The 20107-nt window shown below is 34.1% G+C and overlaps 2 protein-coding genes across 2 annotated transcripts; both read right to left on the bottom strand.

Moving 5' to 3' along the window:
- Nucleotides 1–766: 766 nt before the first annotated feature.
- LOC142973405 (peroxidase-like) lies at nucleotides 767–7419 on the bottom strand. Its single transcript, XM_076115074.1, has 12 exons — nucleotides 7282–7419; nucleotides 6769–6908; nucleotides 6178–6342; nucleotides 5519–5700; nucleotides 4887–5073; nucleotides 4104–4292; nucleotides 3659–3803; nucleotides 3130–3286; nucleotides 2733–2900; nucleotides 2242–2440; nucleotides 1661–1766; nucleotides 767–1406 (listed from the first exon to the last, which is right to left on the bottom strand). The coding sequence occupies exons 1-12, from the start codon at nucleotides 7410–7412 to the stop codon at nucleotides 1313–1315; spliced, it is 1863 nt and encodes a 620-aa protein (XP_075971189.1). The 5' UTR covers nucleotides 7413–7419; the 3' UTR covers nucleotides 767–1312.
- A 1396-nt stretch (nucleotides 7420–8815) lies between these two features.
- Nucleotides 8816–19468, bottom strand: LOC142973404 (salivary peroxidase/catechol oxidase-like). The gene is made up of 12 exons (XM_076115072.1): nucleotides 19282–19468; nucleotides 18356–18495; nucleotides 17040–17204; nucleotides 16236–16426; nucleotides 15501–15711; nucleotides 14800–14988; nucleotides 14331–14472; nucleotides 13616–13772; nucleotides 13078–13245; nucleotides 10304–10502; nucleotides 9710–9818; nucleotides 8816–9158 (listed from the first exon to the last, which is right to left on the bottom strand). The coding sequence occupies exons 1-12, from the start codon at nucleotides 19404–19406 to the stop codon at nucleotides 9071–9073; spliced, it is 1884 nt and encodes a 627-aa protein (XP_075971187.1). The 5' UTR covers nucleotides 19407–19468; the 3' UTR covers nucleotides 8816–9070.
- Between the last annotated feature and the right edge of the window lie 639 nt (nucleotides 19469–20107).

Here is a 20107-nt window from a genome sequence, read left to right as displayed (position 1 = left end):
AATAGGTAAGCATCAAAGTTGAATGGCATCAATCAATATGTTTGAACTATAATGCAAGCTCGCTCAAAAAGGGCAAGGGGAACAGCGCAAACAGCGGGGAGGCCGACTGCGGGTAATTTACCAATTTACCCCAACTGGACTAAGCTGGTGGTACAACTACTTATAATACTTACTTGAGAAAATAATTGAGGAGTTACTATGATGAAACTTAAATAGAAGTCATACTATAAAATATGTCAGTCCCTCAATAAAGAGTGTGGGGTGATAACGAATAATATACATAGTTTCTGGATCCGAAATTGCTATAATTTATCCTCAGTTAAAGTGTTAGTTACAAAATGTTGGAAGGAGTGAACGCCAGTTCAAGAAATTCTTAAAATTCTGAATACAGACAAATGGATTACAAAACACTTGTGAAATAATGCAGAAACCCTTTCACCAATGCGTATCTTATAGCCTGTTTTCTTTGATTACTACGGTTTTAAACCACTATTATTTGTTTCGCTATCCTTGATGTGTTCACCAGGTTGCACTTGCTATAACCGCGGGTTTATAACAAACAGAAAAAAATCACGACAAAAACTCTCCCAGGTCCATAGTCTTCGTAATAACACCATAGTCTGAAGGATATGCAAACAATAGAATATTGTCGATGCAAAACTGAAGGTTGCTTACTGAGAGTTGGAGTGACGTGCCATATACTTGAAACACTCCAGTGAAATTAAACACTTGGTTGAATTTCAAATTCATTTATTGGTTATAGATTTTATTGTAAACATGGTTTCTGTTGTATAAGTAAAAATATCTTAAATCTTTATATACATAATTCTTCTGTAAGTGTGTATGTCACTGAACTCCTCTTTAACGACTGGACCGATGTTGATGAAATTTTTTGGGTGTGTTCGAGGGGATCTGAGAATGGTTTAGATTCACAATTTTGTCCGCTGGACAATGTTTTTTTAATTATTTTTTACAAATTAAAGACGTGTAGACAGGACAACGTCTGTCGGGTCCGCTAGTATTATATATATATATCATCTATCTAGGTAATAAAATACAATTTGATGATCGGTACAACTGCAAAAGCTTTTTGAAAGTAGTGTTTAGACCATGTTTGTATATAATTCCCATATCTGCAACTTTCTGTAACATGTTGGTATTATCAAACATACTGTTTAGCAACAATAAATTTTGTTTCGTATATGAAGTATCAATGGATCCTTCTGACATTTCATTTGTAATGGAGCTCCCTAAATGATTCCCAAATATAAGCTAAAGCTTTTGGGTAATCTTATCTCCTTATTATATTTTCCTAAGATTTCGAGCAGACATCAGAATTGCATTTGGGATCAGCCCACTTGCAGAGATCTGGTTTCGGAAGACTCTTACAATTGATTAGAGGATTTCTGAAAAAAAGGTATTTCGTAAAGAAAACATGACATGATTTAAATAAGATAACATCTGTTATACCAACCCGAAAATGCAGTTTGACATTTAGTAATGAGCCCGGTATATGGGAATACCCGCACCCTATTTCATGGGACTAGCACTGTTCGTTGTGGAAAGTGAGTGTATTGCATATACCTCTATCTTCATCTTCAAATATAATAGGCGTAATTTCATGTATATTGTATGTATTATGTATAAAGTAGGTACTTACTTCGGGCTGATATTTAAGAAAACATTCTTCTGTATTTGTGTTACACCATCGCCTACGATGCAAAGTAATGTCGATAATCGTGCTTTCCTTATTTCTTGAAGTTGATCTGTAAAATCAAGCATTTCTCAATATTGTTTTTTTTTTGTTTTTTTTTTTTTTTTTTTTTTTTTTATTTATTTATTTTTTTTTTTTAAAACAACTCCCGCACTAATAATTGCTCTTGTGTCGCGGGGACTTTTACAAACATACAAACAACGGACACAAAGCACAACCAGACCCGAAGCAATTATTTGTGTGGGAATCGAACCTACGACCTCCCGTTGCAGTGGTATCGGCGTGGCGACCTAAACCACTGCGCCACGGAGGCAGTCAAATGATAAAATATTTTTACAGAGATTTTTGCAATAAAAATATCATAGAAAAAGTCTCGGGCAAAAGCTGTTAATTTAATTGTAAATATTTTTGTGTAAATAATAAAATACGATTAAAAAAGTAGTCTTAAAGTATAATTCAGTCGACAAGCATTACTTATAATAAAAAGTAATCAAAGCCTGTGTTACTGATCGCTATTACAAACTTACCGTGTGTAAAACCATGAGGTCTATCCTTCCTCTCAAACCAATGTCTGTCTCCTTTGATATACTTGATAAGACTGACTCCGATCAAGCAAGACAACGTGGGTGGTATTCTGCCACCTTTCATGATAGCTTCAGACCATAACCCAGCCATTAAATCTATGTCTTTTACGTGTTCGTATATTTCGCTGAGGAGGATTATTCTCTGAAAGAAATCGTACTTCATATTAAAAAAAGAAATAACCAATTGCTGGAAAAGATTTACTCCTAGAATATGTAAATTTATTCATTGAAGATACTGATTTTTGACCAATTGACATGATGTCCAAGGATTTTGAGGTTACGATTTTAATAATTACATGCCGAGCGGTTCTGATGTGCTTATTGCTACCAATCACTCTTAGTAGTTATCCATGTAGGGATATTTAGTTTAGTTAAATTGGCTACAACTGTCTAGTAAACAAAAATTTTAAGAGTAAAATTGTAAAGATTCCCACCTCTTTTCCCATGACGACGATGAGGTCTTCAAACTTGGTGATGTTGTATCCGAAGCACATATGTAAATAATCAATATATGGAGCAAGGCCGAGAAGGCGAGATTTATGCAAGTCACTGGTTGGAATATCTGTTGCAGCTTGAACGTAGGGTAGACCCATTTCAGCCACCTATAAAGAAAATTTAGTGATATATGAAAAGTATTAAACTTCTGAATACATATTTATATAGATACATTAAAAACCAGGCCCGGAACAAATACTCGTGCTTATCCCACAAATATTTTTCCCGAGTTGTATTCGAACCCACCACACGCGGTGCTACGGTTAATGCGACAAGGTGACCACGTTTACCATTGCAACGAACAAATTAAAGAAATGTGTTAGAAGAAAATCTTACATTGTAATCAACACTATGAAGTCCTTTAGCAGTTGGTTGTCTGAAATGACCTTGAGTTAAGTAGAAGATGTTCTTCCCTTCAGTCACTACCTGAGTTCTGAAGGTGGTGTTCATCATTGGATAGTCTTTGAGGAAAGTGCCGTCTACGTCGTACATTCTGGAAAGTATATAACATTTTCATTATAGTATTACTGGCACCTGCTACGTACCAAGTGGTGGACGGTTCGAAACCGAAGCAACAGGTCAATGACTTTGAGAAGTTATGTGTGTATTAGAAATATTTATCTCTTGCTCTAACGGTATAGGAAAACCTTGTGATGAAACCTTGCTTGTGAAAGAGTTTTTTATTTACACAGTTCTTGAAGGAATGCAAAGTCTCCTACCTGCACTTGTCCAGCGTAGTGGACACAAGAACTAAACCCTCCTTATTCTGGGAGGAGAGCTGTGAGACAGCAGTGGGTTAAATATATACCATTCCTATTAACTATTTGGAGTGTACGTTTCGAAAAGTAATTAAAATATATCTTACTTAGCAGTTCCATGTTGCATGATATGAAACCATCGCATGATGTAGGAGAATTCTAGCGTAGTCGATGGAAACAGTTTACTGACATACAAATCCCTGAATCCACAGGTACCGTCTATGATACCGTACTTCATTAGCTCTTTTCTTCCTGAAAATATTATGTCATACATTTTACAAATAGGATAAATAAATTGCAGAATAAAAAAAAAATTACGAGTTTTATTTGTGTCAAAGTTATCACCGTTCATAATTTTGATACCGTATAATAAGAAGTGACTTTGTAGTTTACACTTCAGACATTCCAACTGAAATTGGAATAACTTTTAAATGTATGCCCGTCTTGGAACCAAACCTAACACTTTATAGCTATTTAATTTATGCTTAATTCCATAAACGTAAATAAGCATTAAATTAACACCACAAATTGAACCAAAATATTTGTACTTACCCATCATAACAACAAGAAACTCGTAAATATAGATTTGTTGGTAAAACGCGATGTTAATGTCTCTGGCGACCATGTATAGAGTATCATCGTCCCAACAAGGGTTTATCTTCTTTAATCCCGACGCGATATGGTTGTGGTGTCTCAAGAACCAAGTTGAGTACAGCTGGATGGATAGTAGAGAGTTCGATACTGAAATGTTTCAAAAATCTTAAACAAGCAAACTGAAAAAGTTAAGTGCACCTGTATAATAGAATACGGGAATTAACACGAACACGCATTTTACCTTAAAATGCGTGTTGCACTCGCCTCAACCTGCGCCGAAACGTTAGGCATTTTAAGGTAAAATGCGTGTTCGCGTTAATTCCCGTATTTTATTATACATTAAACATGCAACGCGAGAGTTTAAAAGTTATGATTAAGTGCACCTGTTTAATAAATCCTTTTGAATACGAAAAAAATAAAAAAAATTGTTTATGTTTTTGGATCATGTTGCAAAAATTAGAAGATAGTATGCTTCAATCCTGCATATTTAGTATATTATTATGTATAATATGTATAAAAAAATACAGTACTGCAAGGCTGTGGTACATATTTTAAAAATGATCATAGTGGTTGCCAATTTGGATAACATACAAAAGTTTTAGTTTTATGTACATAAAAATAGAGCCCATCTATGGTTTTGCTAAATTTCACGAAGAACAACACGTCAGAGAGATTTACGAAGAAGTAATTTTTATTAAATCATTGATACGTTGATGTAAATATTCGACACTTTGAACTTACAATATTTAAAACACTTCCCTCTAGGATCGTTAGCGGGACAGTACCCAGATCCATTGACCGGCCATGCGACTCCGTTGTCCACTTCCACCGTCAGACGACCATCGACAAACGCTCTAGGTGGTATACCGTCATTATTCAGAGCGTTGTACACTTGCGACAGATCGTAAGAAGCAGTGGATTGTTCAACCTGTAGGAAAACGTTTTGTTAAAAAAACGGTCAAGTGCGAGTTGGAGTGGCACACGAACAGTTCTGTACCATTATCTAAAAAAAGAAACTCCATTTCAATGTATAGTTTTACTTCTTTTTGTAAATTTTATTTTTAAGGTTTTGCTAATATTTCAAGTTTATAACTGTGTAATTCTTTTCTTTTAACCCTTTACCGTCCCACTGGGAAAAAATCGCTTCCCGAACGATGGAGGAATAGTTATTAAAAGGAAAAAAAAAGCAAAATACGCGTTTTCTGTATGGAACTAGCAATTGGCGACTAAGTTGCCATATCAAAGCTAAATGCAGCGACCGATGCTACACCTCGCACACAACAGGTGCTGAATACGCAGCATTTTGACATCTAACAAACACGAGGGTGTTATGGGGGACGAAAGTGAAAAGAATATGGATATTTAAAACTTACAGGATATGGTATAGACTCGTTGGTACATCCAAAGTACTGGTACGTAAGAGGTCTCGTCATGTTCATACAGCGAATATTACTGAACCTGTGCACTGGATCAGTCTCCGGTATTATATTAGGAGTGCACATGTAGTTGCCTTTGTTCTTTCCACAACAGTCTGTCACGTTCAATAAGAAGAACCCTGGAAGAAGAAATAGATTAAACTATGGTATTGAGGTAATTTACGTTGCGGGGGATGTATACAGATATTCATTTGACGTTTAATATGTAAATAGGTTTAAAAATAATATTAATTCAAAACTAAAGAACAAGTCTTTGCTTTGGCTCTGAGGTACTCCATTTCTAAGTATAATTTACATTTTGGTCTTAGAAAAATATATTATATGAACATAACTACTATTAACATTATTTAATTTAAGAGTTACATACTACAATAGATAATAAAAAAAGTTTTATAGTATAGTTATTAAATAATAAGTCCCCAACCATCACTTGGCTTGCGTGGTGGACTCAAGGACTCACCCCTCCCTCATTACGGAAGGAGAACCTTGCCCAGCAGTGGGACATAAATGGATTAAATGTGTTTAATTTATTTATTATGTATAGTTAAAAGCGTAAATAATTTAAAACCATAATAAAGTAATTAATGATTTCATACTTATATCATGTGTCGATCCAATATCACCAAAGATAAACACAGCGAATCCTGGCACTGCATGTGTCAGTTCCACGTGGACAGACTTTCCTTGACATAATAGTTCCACTCGAACTGTTCTTGGTATAGGCAGATCTTTGCCTGATACTGCTTTCCTTGCATAGGAACCTGGTAAGAAGACCAAAAATAAGGTTTTAGCAGTGAATCTCCAAACAGCATTCAGTAGTGTTTTTTTTTCTAGTCATTAATTATGACTATAATGGAGCACCAGTAGCTTTCAAGGATTTAGCAAAAATAGGCCAGTGTGGCTAAGAATAAAAAAATGGGATAGTTATTAAAATAACAACAATAAGAAGTAATTACCAAGTCCTTAACTCGTGCGGTGTCAACATGGTGGATAGTAATGGGTTAAATTTATTAGTATTCAAAGAAGTAATAAAAACAGGTTTCATAAAACAGGGCGTATGATAGAGCATTCATTCCTTCATTCAACTACACTCCACTCCCAAATAATCTCTCTTTAAATTATACTCTTTCAAAGCAGCCTATGTCTATATTCAGGCACACAAAGTTACTTGGAGCTATAAATCTTACCGTTAAAGTAAGCAGCAGGAAGAAGTCTATGCAGTGGTTGGGTGAAGGCACCTCTCATGGGATAATCAGGATTATTACAGGTGCCATCCACGCGTCTTCGTTCAGATGTGTCACATTTTTTTATGTCCTTAGCGCAAATGCTGTTACAACAAAATGTTAACTAATATAGAATAGGATAGAATAATTATTTTGCCTAAAATTTGGTGGTGCCATCGATAGGGTATAGAGTTACTGATGAGATCTCGGGTTCGATTCCCGAGTCAGGCAAAGTTCTATTGATCTTTAAAGTAGTCCGGAGTCAACAAGCCCATTTATCGGGTTTGTTATCAAACTCCAAAATAAATGTCCACTATTACATGGGACTAACATTGTCATTTTATACAACTCTGCCTACAACTATAGCTATAACATACATCGAAGTATGAAAACTATACTATAAAATATATGTAACTATAAAAGATCGCACTTCTAAAATAAAAGTAATATAGAAAAAATTGATAAAATATCACTCACCTTAACCTCTTTGTCGAATTGTAATAATTCACCATCGTTTGATTAAGACGTTTACTAGTAAAATAGTCATAGTAAATAGCATTACATAGAACAATTAAAAAAAACAAAACAAAAACCCTTTGGAAAAACATTTCACATCGCTCGGCAGACTCTGTTCGAATGCCATTAAACACAACATTTTCATAAAAGTACTTTATTCATTTACATAGATATCAATATAAGAATAAATTATTTTTAACGAAGTACTTATGCTTTTTATACATAATTTAAAAGTACCTTATCTAGATATTTCTAGGTGTTTCCAAAAACGGTAATGCATAAAAAAAACTTCCAATTATCTTTATTTTTCATTTCAAAACGCATTGCCGATGTCTGTGGAACTAGTTATTGGGAAATAGAACTTATTTCGTAGGGCATTAGGTGCATTTAAAGTAATGGCTATGATGGTTAAGAGCAAAAGTATCTGGAACCCGTATTATCGTATACACTTAAATAACCTTAGTGGCAATTTAAGTTCTGTTGTAATGTTTTACATTTATCATGTTTGAATTAAAACAAGTATTTAAAATGGAAATGAGACTAACAATCTACTTTTACATTTTTTTTACTAAGACTGCCACAATAAAAAAAACAATGTTTAGAAAAACTAAAAACGTGCACCGACTCTGAACATAAAACAGTTGAGGCACCTACTCTTCTATGTTCAGAGTTGGCTTCCAGTCTCACCAGATGCAGCTGAATACCAGTATTTTACATGGAGCCACTGCCTATCGGACCTCCACAAGCATGTTACCCGGGTTAACACAATACCCTTCGGTAAGACTTGTTGTTAGGCCTTCAAGCTTCTGAGTGCTGGAAAAGACTGTCAAAATCTTTGAAAATGACAGCCTTCCGAAATAAGGAGGAACTCGGTATTTATAGTCTTATCAACCAATGACCAACCTCAGCAGACGTCGCTTTACCGGGGGGATCCATTTGAGCGGCTATTATTGTAATTATTTACAGTTTTTATTTTATTTACTTCACAGCTGATTTTCAATTAAATGTAACTTAATATATTATACTTAGTAATACACACAAACTTATACTACAACACATACTTATACTTAGTAAACAACACATACTTATACTTAGTAAAAGCATTTGGTCTATTAGGTCTATATAATAACAAGGTCTTTTGTTCAAAAAAAAAACCTTGTTATTATATAAGATGTTATATATGTAAGAATTGCTCTTGTGTCGCGGGGACTTTTAGAGACATACAAACAATGGGCACAAAGCGCAACCAGACCCGAAATAAATATTTGTGGATCGCACAAATATTTTTCCGTGTGGGAACCGAACTCGAACCTACGGCCTCCCGACGCAATGTTAGCGGTGACATTCACTGTGCCACGGAGGCAGTATAATGGTAATATGTTAAGAACTTATTTTTATTGTTAAGTCAGAAAGCATTTACCTAAATATTTAAATGCCATCTGATTCTTACATACGAACTATATTCTGTAAAAAAATAAAAAAACAGTAATTTTAAAACATAAATTATTTATTTGCAGGATAGGAACAATAAACGTATAATTAGATTTTAACTAGAGATGCATATTACAAAAAATAACACTAAATTGTTAGACCGAAAATTCGTACAACTTTGTTATAATAAAACTGAAATAAAATGAATTTATTTCCTTGCAAATCAAGGCAAAAACGACAGCACACCTATATTTTTGTAAACCAAAGAATTCATAATTTAACTGTAGTATATCAGTAGGTTTATTGACTCATCATCTTATCATTGACATGAAAGACAGGCTGGATCTTCCCAAGGAGATAGGTCTAATTTCCTAATAAGGCGGGAATTGCAATCTACCAGTGGATTACTGAAACAGAAAAAGATATATTATTATGATTATCGAATTGCTAAAATGACTAGACAAGTAGAAATTAGTGCCAAAAACGATTACTAAATACCTAGTTAACTAATTACTAAAACTATTAAATAAGTACTAAACTTAAATAAATTAATGAAATAGTCAACTTCGGACTTTTTCATTGATTTATTTAAGCGATGCTCAGACAAGCAAAATTAAGGAAACATGCGATATTCCTCATTAAGACTAACATTGTACGGTGAAACGCGGGTATTTCTTTCACCTCTGCCTTCACCATAGGGACAGACCACATAATATATGTTATGTATATGTTACTGTTAAAGCCCGAACTGTCCGAATAAGCCGGAGTTTAAAAAGAAGGAGTTTTTTATATACCGTAACATAGTTTTTAAACTCTGGCTTGTTCGGACTTTTACCATTGAGTTGGTAAATCTTAGGTTTTACCGGAAAATCTTAAGATTTACCACAGTTCGGGCTTTTACAGTAACATATATATGTATTTGTACCGATATGATAAAATAATGTAACTATCTACTTACAACCAGGATATACTGTAGAAAGCATTCGGTTGTATCTTCGTTATAGAGTCAGGTGCTGTAGTACACATCACACCAGCTAATTTCACTTTTCTGATCGCTTTAAGTTGGTCTGAAAAGAATTCAATATATTTATTTATAAGTATTAAAAATATTTCTTTTAATTGCCTTTATTATTTTATTTGATTTTTAATATAGATTTGTTGAATTAAGATACTAATTCATTAGACTCGACACGAATGAATAAAAATAGATATTTACAGTAGCACGATTCTACACAATCGGAACCAAAGAATTTTGAAAGTTTAACATTTAAAATGTACTGCAAAAATAGTTTCTACGACGCCCACTACAGGCGCTGAATCAACTGTCATACAAATTTTTCGCTAGCTAGCCGGTTGTCGGTAGTCGATAGACGTAGAGGATCGAGGTACAGATCTTAATAGTTACAGTAATCCGTGATCTCTATTATAAAGTAAAAAAATGTAGACCTAGGAATAGTGTCTCATATGATTATATTTGTACTATCATTGGTTTATTACAAACCTCAACATTTTCTTTAAAATACTGTTTCTGTCTCATTTTTAGTCTACTTACCTTCAGTAAAAGCATTCGGTCTATTAGGTCTTTCATACCAATGTCTGTCTGAAGCCATGGTATATTTTAGCTGTTCTTTCAACAGACAGTACACAGTGTAAGGTACTCGACCACGTCGTATTGGCTTCTCAGCCCAGGTACCACCCATGAGATCCAAATCTATTATGTCATCGTATAATTCTTTTAAACGGAATATTTTCTGAAATAATAAAATATATATCTTATAGCATACTTATCCTGTAATCATTTTTAATACATATATCCTGTCTGTCCATTGATATACAATTTATTACGAAGATTGATGTTTAAAATAATAATACCTATTTCGCTCCTTCAATGCAAAAGGGCCACAACTCAAAAAAAAATGAAAATCGTTTTATTGCAAAAATGACACCTGAACCGACTATATTTTATAGTAAAAAAAAAACCCCCATCATTTTTGCTTATATTATGGCTGCACTGACTTACTGCCCTTTTTGCATTAGCTCACTTTGACAGGTAATGTCAGTGCAAAACAGCAACTTTGTGAGTTGCGCCCAAAAATTTTACGCAAACGCACGTCGGTTGCATGAAAAACTGCCACAATCCAAAATATATCTGTGTTGGATGCAAAATTTTAGGTAAGTGTGATTATATTTTACAATACAAGACAGCCATATTTTGGAAAACGTCCTTTTTGCATTCTAACATTAGTATTAGTTACCATATTTTGTAATACAAAAGTGCCATATTTCTGAAAACGACCGTTTTGCATTCAATCACTAGTATTTGTTATTATATTTTGTAATATAACGGTAGCATATTTTGAAATACGTCCCTTTTGCATTAAATTATTGTGGAATAAATAATTTTTTTTAGCATGCTAGAATGGGAAGGCCATAAATATGGCCGTTTGGCATGATAATAATTTTAGTTTTCGTTAAAATTTTCGAAATAAAATTTAACATTTTGATGCAGGGAAAGGCAAGGGGGGACCCTTCCGTTTCAAATCGCCCTTTTAGCGGCAAGATCCGACTAGTCCTTTTCAAATGCGTCTAGGTCATCCCGCCATCTCCGTTTTGATCTCCCGCGTCTGCGATGACCATCCTCTGGCATCCAGTTGGTAGATATGCGGGCCCACCTTTCCGGATGCATGCGGATAATGTGGCCAGCCCAGTTCCATTTCAACCTGGCGTTCTTTCTTCCCTAAATCGGCTATGCGAGTTTGGGAGCGCAGTATAGAATTTTGGACGTGATCTGTTCTTCTTACATCTGATATACTACGCTCCATTTCTCTCTGGCAAACCTTCGGTTTCTACTTTTGGTTTTCCGTAAGGGACCATGTTTGGGCACCGTAGGTTAGGACGGGTAGTATAAACATTTCGACGAGCTTCCACTTTAGTGACAGTGGAAGGTTACCGTTCATTAGCTCTTTCATGGACCAGGAGCTCTTCCAGGCACTTGTGACACGTTTGTTCAACTCTTTGTCCCGTCGGTTGTTAAAAGAGGTTATCTGGCTCAAGTAAGTGTACTCGTCGACATAGTGTATGACGTGCCCGCCTACCTCGACCCTACGTTTTGTGTTGTTGGTCATGACCTGGATTTTTGTACGGATCTTACTTAGTCCAATCTGAAGGCTTGCCGTGCTCAGATCTTTGAGCATTGATTCGAGTTCCAATGCAAGGGAAGAGAAGAGGACAATGTCGTCTGCAAAACGAAGGTTTGTTAACTGTTTGCCACTAACAACAATGCCTTTTGATTGCCGCCAGGCTCCTAAAATTTTTTTCGAGGGTGCTGGTTAGTTATTTGGGAGATAGCGGGTCTTCCTGTTTCACGCTTCTTTGGATTTAGAGAGATTGTTATATATTGCTTTGATGAGTTTGATGTATGTAGCTTCGATTCTACATAGTAGTATCTTTAAGAAGGTCTTGGTTATGGAGTGATGATTCTATGGCGGAATGACTGATGCTGCCAAAAGCTTTAGAATAATCCACGAATGCTAAATATAAAGGTTTGTTAAACTCATTAAACTTTTCTATTATCTTATTTCTTTAATACTCCTGCTGCACTCAGTCTACCCGTCATGTTACCCATTGATTGATGATGATTACATTATGAGTTACGCACAAAGTTGATCTCTATTGTATTACTTACTTAATAATAAGTAAAGATTTTTTCATTTAGATTGTTTAATACAATGTTTTCCTGGTGTCTATTCACTTATGGTTTTATTTACTAATAAGATTTAACTTTTTGATACGGTTTTTTACCAAAAAATGTACAATAAACCATTTTTATTTGCAAAACTGTGTTTAATTTTTGACATATTTTTCATGATATTGGTTCAAATTTTGAATGCAAAAGGGACTTATATGCTTTTTTCTCCTAACAGGTAACAGCTATTAAAAAGTTTATATTGTAGATAGATAGAGCTAAAAAATACGCATCTAATGATATATTAACATCTTATATTTAATTCATAAATATATTAAATATTTAAAAAAAACAGTTTCAAAAATTTGTTTTGGCTCTCCTGTAAAATTTATAGTTTTCGATTTGTGTCCCTTTTGTATTCAAGGAGCGATTTAATCGTATGTTTCTGAGTAAATTTTCTAGAAAGGTGTTAAGTAATACTAAAGGCGAAAATAAGATTTTTTTTCCACTTAGTAAAGATTTAAAATATTTTTATCACGCTATTGCTTGTTAAAAAATAAATATGTTAAAAAAATATTTACGAAATGAGTAATGTTACTTACTTTCAATTCAAATTAAAAATTAAGAATGCACAATTTTACCTCTTTAGTCATAACTCTTTCTAAATCATCAAAACTTGTGTAAGGTTGATTGTCGCAGAATTCTCTGTATTTGACGTAAGGTGGGTATCCCATAAGCCTTCCTTTAGCTAAGTCGTTCATTGATCCATCAGAAGCAAACTGTATACCTCCAAGGATTCTTTCTGACATCTGAAATAAAATTTTCTTTTAGTGTGTGTAGTATCAATGTAGTCTCTTTACTTTTTAGTAGATACGATGAGATATTAGCATTTCTGTGTATATTTACCTCTGCTATTAGTACAGCCATAACAGCGATTTTAAACAGAGACTCAGAGCAGTTACTTTAGAACAGGGGCTCCCAACTTTTTCTTAGTCCGGGACCACTTTTATATTATTCTTGTTAGCAGGGACCACTATGTAAGTATATTAAAAATAAAATGTAATAATAATCCTGAAAATGTTAAGTTTTAAAGTATTTCGCGGACCATATTTTGACTTCCACGAACCACTGGTTGGGAACCACTGCTTTTGAGAGAAACCTTGACCTTATGATACTTACCTCACTATCAATAGTGTTATCGAACTTAGCACCAAGTTGTCTGAAACTGCCTTGTAGTAATTTTCCAAAATTGTTATCAACAGCCAAGAACCCTGTCCTGGCACTCATATTTACAGCTGGAAATGTTCTTACAAAATATCCATCTTTGTCGTACAACCTGGAATAAGCATAAACTTTTAAAAGATATCTTTATATACATAGGTCTTTGCAGATCACTATATCTTCTCCTCTTATTAAAAAGCTATTTGTTAAATAAAACTATTGTTGTTGTGGTATGGTTAGTGATCAACCTAGTGTCAAAGTTGTTCAAGCCGCCCGAGAGGCCTTTGACGTGGCTTCACGACTGTTATCTTAGTAGACAGCAACCGGGACCGACTTTTAACGTGCCCTTCGAAGCACGGAGACGCCCAGTTCAAATACCACTATGCGGTCACCCATCTATGGAATGACCGCGCCAATGGTTGCTTAACTCACAGATCGTTTACCGACCGGTGAGCACAACTGGCTATGGGTGCTAAACTATTCAATTATGGTTTTATATTTGTTAATAGGTGTATTTATTATTGTAAAACGACTTCTGAGGCAGCGTGTTTAGTGTTTTCTAAGAATATAATATTTTCAATTATAAATCAATATTTGTGATTCGTGGGATGCAATTATTTTCATGTTTTTAATACTGCTTAATACATCTGAGTAAAGATATAGATATACAAACTTGAGTGTAGGTTCCTGAGCGGTATGGAACCACCTCTTCATATAAACGTATTCATCAGACATCCGCGGCGGTAACCCTTTGTACAAGTCCCTGAACTTGCCTTTACGAGAGATCAGACCATCTTTGATCATGTTTCTTCTACCTGTAAAGTATCAAATTAAGATTAAAATGGTTCGTGAAAGGTGATGAAGTGATTATTGATATCGCAATATTACTCCTACTTACTAGTAACTCAAGCCACCATTGTATTGTCTTAAGAAATAAGAGGGAGGAAGAGATAGAAGCCAAATGTGTATTTTCCAAATACACACAGGTTAAAAAGTGTTAGTGAAATAGAGTTTAAATTGACCACTGTTAATAGCCAAATCGACAACAGTGGTAAAGTATTAGCAATAAAAAGAATCGCATAGTCATCAAATCACAACACTAACAAAACCAGTCATACTTCATATTCTAACAAACAACCTACCAAATATAACAGGCAGCATTTCATAAAGATAAATCTGCATTTCAATAGCGATGTTGATGTCTCTAGCTGTGTTGAATATCTTATCGTCGTCCCAGCAAGGGTTCATGTCAGCCAGCTTTTGTGCTAAGTAGTTGTGTTGTCTGTAGAATAGAATAATGAAGAGGTTTGCACCGATCGCGCCGTTTGGTTCTGTAAAGGAATATTGTCATTGTTAATTTGCTATGAATTTTTTTTACAATCAACACGTTAATAAGCCTTAAAATTAATAATTATTAATTTGTTTACATTTACGTGTACATATCGTTGGGAAGATGAAACCTGTGCAGCTATGGGGTGATTGCTTACTATCATCGACTATCGACAACTACCTAGATTTCGAGCAATTTTGTATGAAGGTAATTTGTATGACGCCCCTAGTATAATTTTAATCGTCAAAGTCTCTATAGGTAGTCGAGGTTACGACTGAAAATAAAACCTGACTCGGTGTTAGAAATGAATGGAAATAACAGTTTTCTTTTTACGCGTTGTTAAAATGGAGTGTGGTCAGTTGAAGTTAATGGTGTAAATCAACTAGCATATATTTATGTTTCAAATACTAGTCCAAATTTTGTTTAATGGATTATTAATTGTTCTTTAAAGGAGGTAAATGCCTGAATAACAGCATAGCTACTGTGTCTCTCATTAAGATTCTTCATACTCACGATATTTATGACAACGTGTTTCTCTCGGCAGTTGATTCAATACACAATAATTTACCAATGGATCTATAGTCGGGTTCTTAGGAGGGAACAACTGTCCATTTTCTACTTCCATTTTGACCAAACCATTTGTATAAGTTCTAAGATTATATATTGCGTCTAAGGCATTGCCGTAGACACCGGATAAGTCAAATACTGGTGTAGCAAATCCGATCTGAAAGATATAATACATGTATTGAATATCCTGATACTGCTATATGATAATAATAATCTTCTAGCTCTCGCTTCACCTCGACTCGACTTTTGTTATATGACTAGTTTTTCTTTGGTCTTGTTGGTATTTTGGTACATAAGCGACGATACTGCAGAGTTTAATCAAATTACATTCATGAGTTTTGGTGTCATTTATCACTTTATTTTAATAATACCTGTAAGACTAATATAGATTTCATTACGGATAATGAGGTTAAAATTCTGATTACTGGATTTTTGACCTGTTTTGTAATGAAATACTTCAATCCCAACCTTCGCAGAATCCAGGTATACGAAATAAACATTACGCAAGGCTTAAAATAGACAAATTGTCTTGTACTGACTACTGAGCAGGTATAATTGAATTTATGTGCATAGATAAAGCAAGTGAAGATGATGGTGAAGATGCTGATGATCTATCCAAACAATTCAGCCATGGCGACCACTTCAGCTCCTAATCAATTTGTAAGTATGTAGATATTGTACCCTCAGCCAAGTAGTATTACCGAAGTCAACACAACCAAAGTATTGGAAGCTCTGAGGTCGAGTCAAGTTCTGACAGCTGACTCCAGAGTACCGATGTACTGGATCATCTACCGGGATCTTGTTGGGAGCGCAAATGTAGTTCGTTTTACCTTCAGGCTGGCAACAGTACGTCGTATTGATGGCATAATTTACTGAAATGAGAGAGATCGTGAGTTTCTTGCCGTTTCTAATCACGAGCAGCCAGTTTATTTGAAACTGACAAAAAATTATACGCCTTTTTTAAACAATATGTAAGAAGTTTTCGAAAAAAAAGGAAATTTTGAAGTTGAATTGGAATAAAATTGCCATAGATTACAAAGCCTATGTTTGAAAACTAGTTTTTTGTGTTAGTCATGTGATCTAGGCTAATAGAAGATTATTTGAATATTTATTTTGTGTGTAATCAACCTACAACTAGGGTATATCTTAAATATTTTGTTTGTTGTTCTAGATATGTACGATATATCTTCGATTCATGTTTTTAGGTTTGTTTATTCTATCAGAGTATTACATTGTCAATATTATGACAATTTATACACGAATAAAGCACGGCGCGAGCGACATTTAACAATAATTTATACCTACTTGATTCCTTAAGTATGAGAATGCTATCAAATAAATCAATAAAACATGTACATAAATATTTGATTAAAAAATATACCAAAGGGAGTTCTGTATCACTTTCTGTGTATCTATGTGTGTCTGTATCATTGAATTCAATCATTTCAAGATTCACATTATTGAAAATATACTTTTAATACTTACGAATATCATGTATAGTGTTGACATCATTGAGAACAAACAAAACATAGTACGAAACAAGCTGAGTTATATACAGATCAGAAATCACTCCTTCCGTCAATATTTGAGTTCGCAAGTACCTTTCTAAAGGTAATGATCCCCCGTCTTTAGCTTTCCTTGGCTGGTAATCTGTAAAAAAAGCCATGTCATGTTTATTTCACCCTTTTCTGGTACATAAGACACTACGGAATATTAAATTTATTGCGTCACCAATGGTAATTCATAAGCACATTTCCTATTTAACTAAAAATACGGGCATATTAAGAATCTCCTTTTTAAGTCGATTAAGAAGAAAATGTTTTTTTATGTAGCTACCTTAGTAAATGGCAATACACTATTAAATTATCTGAAAACCTGTTCAGCAACAGATAAGTACATTATAACACCACTGCCTACTTCTTTTTAAATAACAAGAGCACCACATCAATCGGCTGTGCATAATATTGTAGTCTGACAACTTAGTAATTTGGTGTATTTCTAAAACAAACAGGCCACCATCAACAGTATAAGCGTGTGAGTCACCGATGTTCTCAATCCTGGATTTTGTATGCCTCCGCGAACCTTGCATAAAAGACTCTTTACTAAGTTATACATTTGGAATATACATGAAACAATCATTTACTGACATAGGAACATTTAATTGATTGCATGACAAAACACGATACAAATAAAATGTACAACAATCAAAAAGTAATGAAATTGTTTTTATGTTGTTTACAGTTCGTGACAGTTAATTCGTTTGATGGTAGGACAGTTACATGTTTTAATTGGTTAATTGTCACGAGTTTCTGTCAACGTCAATCGTGGTTAACCCTTTTTATCGTCGTCTTTAGTTATTTTGTATTAAGATGGAAGTACAAAGCAGTAGATTACGAGCTAAAATATTGTAAATCGAGTTCAAACGGCAATTCTTTCACATTTCTAAGTCATGTAATGTTAGCTGAACCGGGAAACGTTGTTTTGTCACATAAATAAAAAAACTAGTGTCACTTAGGGGTATGAAAAATAGATGTTGGCCAATTCTCAGACCTACTCAATATGCTCACAAAATTTCATGAGAATCGGTCAAGCCGTTTCGGAGGAGTACGGTAACTAATGTGACATGGAAATTTTATAAGATTTACAAGAGATCAGTATTTTTAATTTATCTTATTTGGACCATGGGACTTGGACGTAGAAATTATTGCAAAGGTCAAGCAGAATGCCAGAGATATTTCTATTCCGTACGCTTCTGAAATAACGCTTAAAAGATTGATTCGTTATATTTTTTATCAACTTACCTTCACTGAAATCAGGTGGAAGAACTCTTCGTGATGGTGTCCGGATCATACCCCAGCTCGGGTACTCGAAATTATTGCACGACCCATCCACTCGCCGTCCTTCATTCGGATCACATGGTTTGACGTCAATCACACAGTACCTTAAGAAAAAAGATAACTGTATTATATTATTACGATCAGTTATTAAAAAAAAAATCAACAATTTGTAATGTATAACAATTTAGTTATAATAATAGATAATAATCCACAAGGAATATTAAGCTAATTGTTAATTTAGGACAAAAAGTTATTAGACATATTTGTAGGCAAAATAATTTGCTACAAATTATGCTTTTACAATTTTATTGTAAGACGCATAGTTTCCGAGATATAGCGAAAAAAGTGTTTCTACCCCTTTTCCAAGATGGCGGCCGGGGGACAAGAGTGGCGACCCCACAAACTTCAAGTTAAGCTTCTATTGACCCCCCCTACATGTTCCAAAAATAAAATTGCGTCCTCTAAGAAATGCAATATTCGGCCCTCAAATTGTAACATTTCAATGGACTATAAATGAACTGAAACGATAAACCTAATTTATTGTCACCACACATTCTGTTTTCTTGGTTCTTATCTGCAGTTAGTCTAAATGTTTCTGACAATTGTTATGTACGTCACAAACGTGAGTGAGCTCATAAGTAGACAAGCCTTAATTATCGAACGTACCATTTTAGAAACAAACTAGCTGACCCAGCAAGTGTTGTTTTGCCATATAATTAAAAAAAAAAGTGTCACTTAGGGGTATGAAAAATAGATGTTGGCCGATTCTCAGACCTACTCAATATGCTCACGAAATTTTATGAAAATCGGTCAAGCCGTTTCGGAGGAGTATGGCAACGAAAACTGTGACGTGAGAATTTTATATATTAAATAGTAAAATTAAATCTTACCTTGTGTTATTTCTTTCATAGTACACTTGCAACCTGCTACTACTCACAGGTTTTCCAGTAACACAATCATATAGGACAGCATTTAGGCTTCCTATACATAAGCATATTACTAACAAAATTAACATTTTCAACGATTACCATCCCCTTCAGTTCCTAATTATATGAGCCACCAAAACGTTATAATGTTTAACCGTTATAGATACATTTTTTATGGTTATATTTTTACGAGGATCAATAAAATATAGGACGTTATTATTATATTGTAAATTAATAAACGTGACTTCCATTGACGTCTTTGAATAGATAGCAGTGTTTTGTTTTTATGTGTTTTAACCAGTTTTAGTTTATACCCAGATAGTAGTTAGTTATCAAGTAGCGTTCTGTTACATATCATGTTTAATTTTGTTTTTTTATTCATTTTTTTTCATAACGTGTTCTAATTTATTATATGTAGTTTATTATTAAAGGAAATATAAAATACTGTACAAGAAATCACATTTTCTGAGTAAGCGTTTGACTGTGTAGTTTTCCTTTCAATTTACTAGTTTACCTACTTAAACTAGGGCCTTATAAATTTCTTTAAATTTATTAACCTTTTTTACAATGAGAAGCTATAATTTATTACTACTATTATTGACTATTCGTCAATAATCCAAGATGTGTACCGCAAGGTTGCATATTGGGCCCATTCCTATTGTCAGTATTTTATTTGAATCCTTATGGTTACTCGTGTAGTAGATTTCTAGGTAAAACTTATAGTAAAATATCAAAGCTTAATATCATATCATGGACCCCAGCTGCAATTAAATATTTTACGTCTATTACT

This window comes from Anticarsia gemmatalis, chromosome 5 (genome assembly GCF_050436995.1).
Source record: "Anticarsia gemmatalis isolate Benzon Research Colony breed Stoneville strain chromosome 5, ilAntGemm2 primary, whole genome shotgun sequence".
Classification (NCBI taxonomy): domain Eukaryota; kingdom Metazoa; phylum Arthropoda; class Insecta; order Lepidoptera; family Erebidae; genus Anticarsia; species Anticarsia gemmatalis.
The sequence above is the reverse complement of the archived record's forward strand: the minus strand, read 5'-3'. Positions and strand labels throughout refer to the sequence as shown.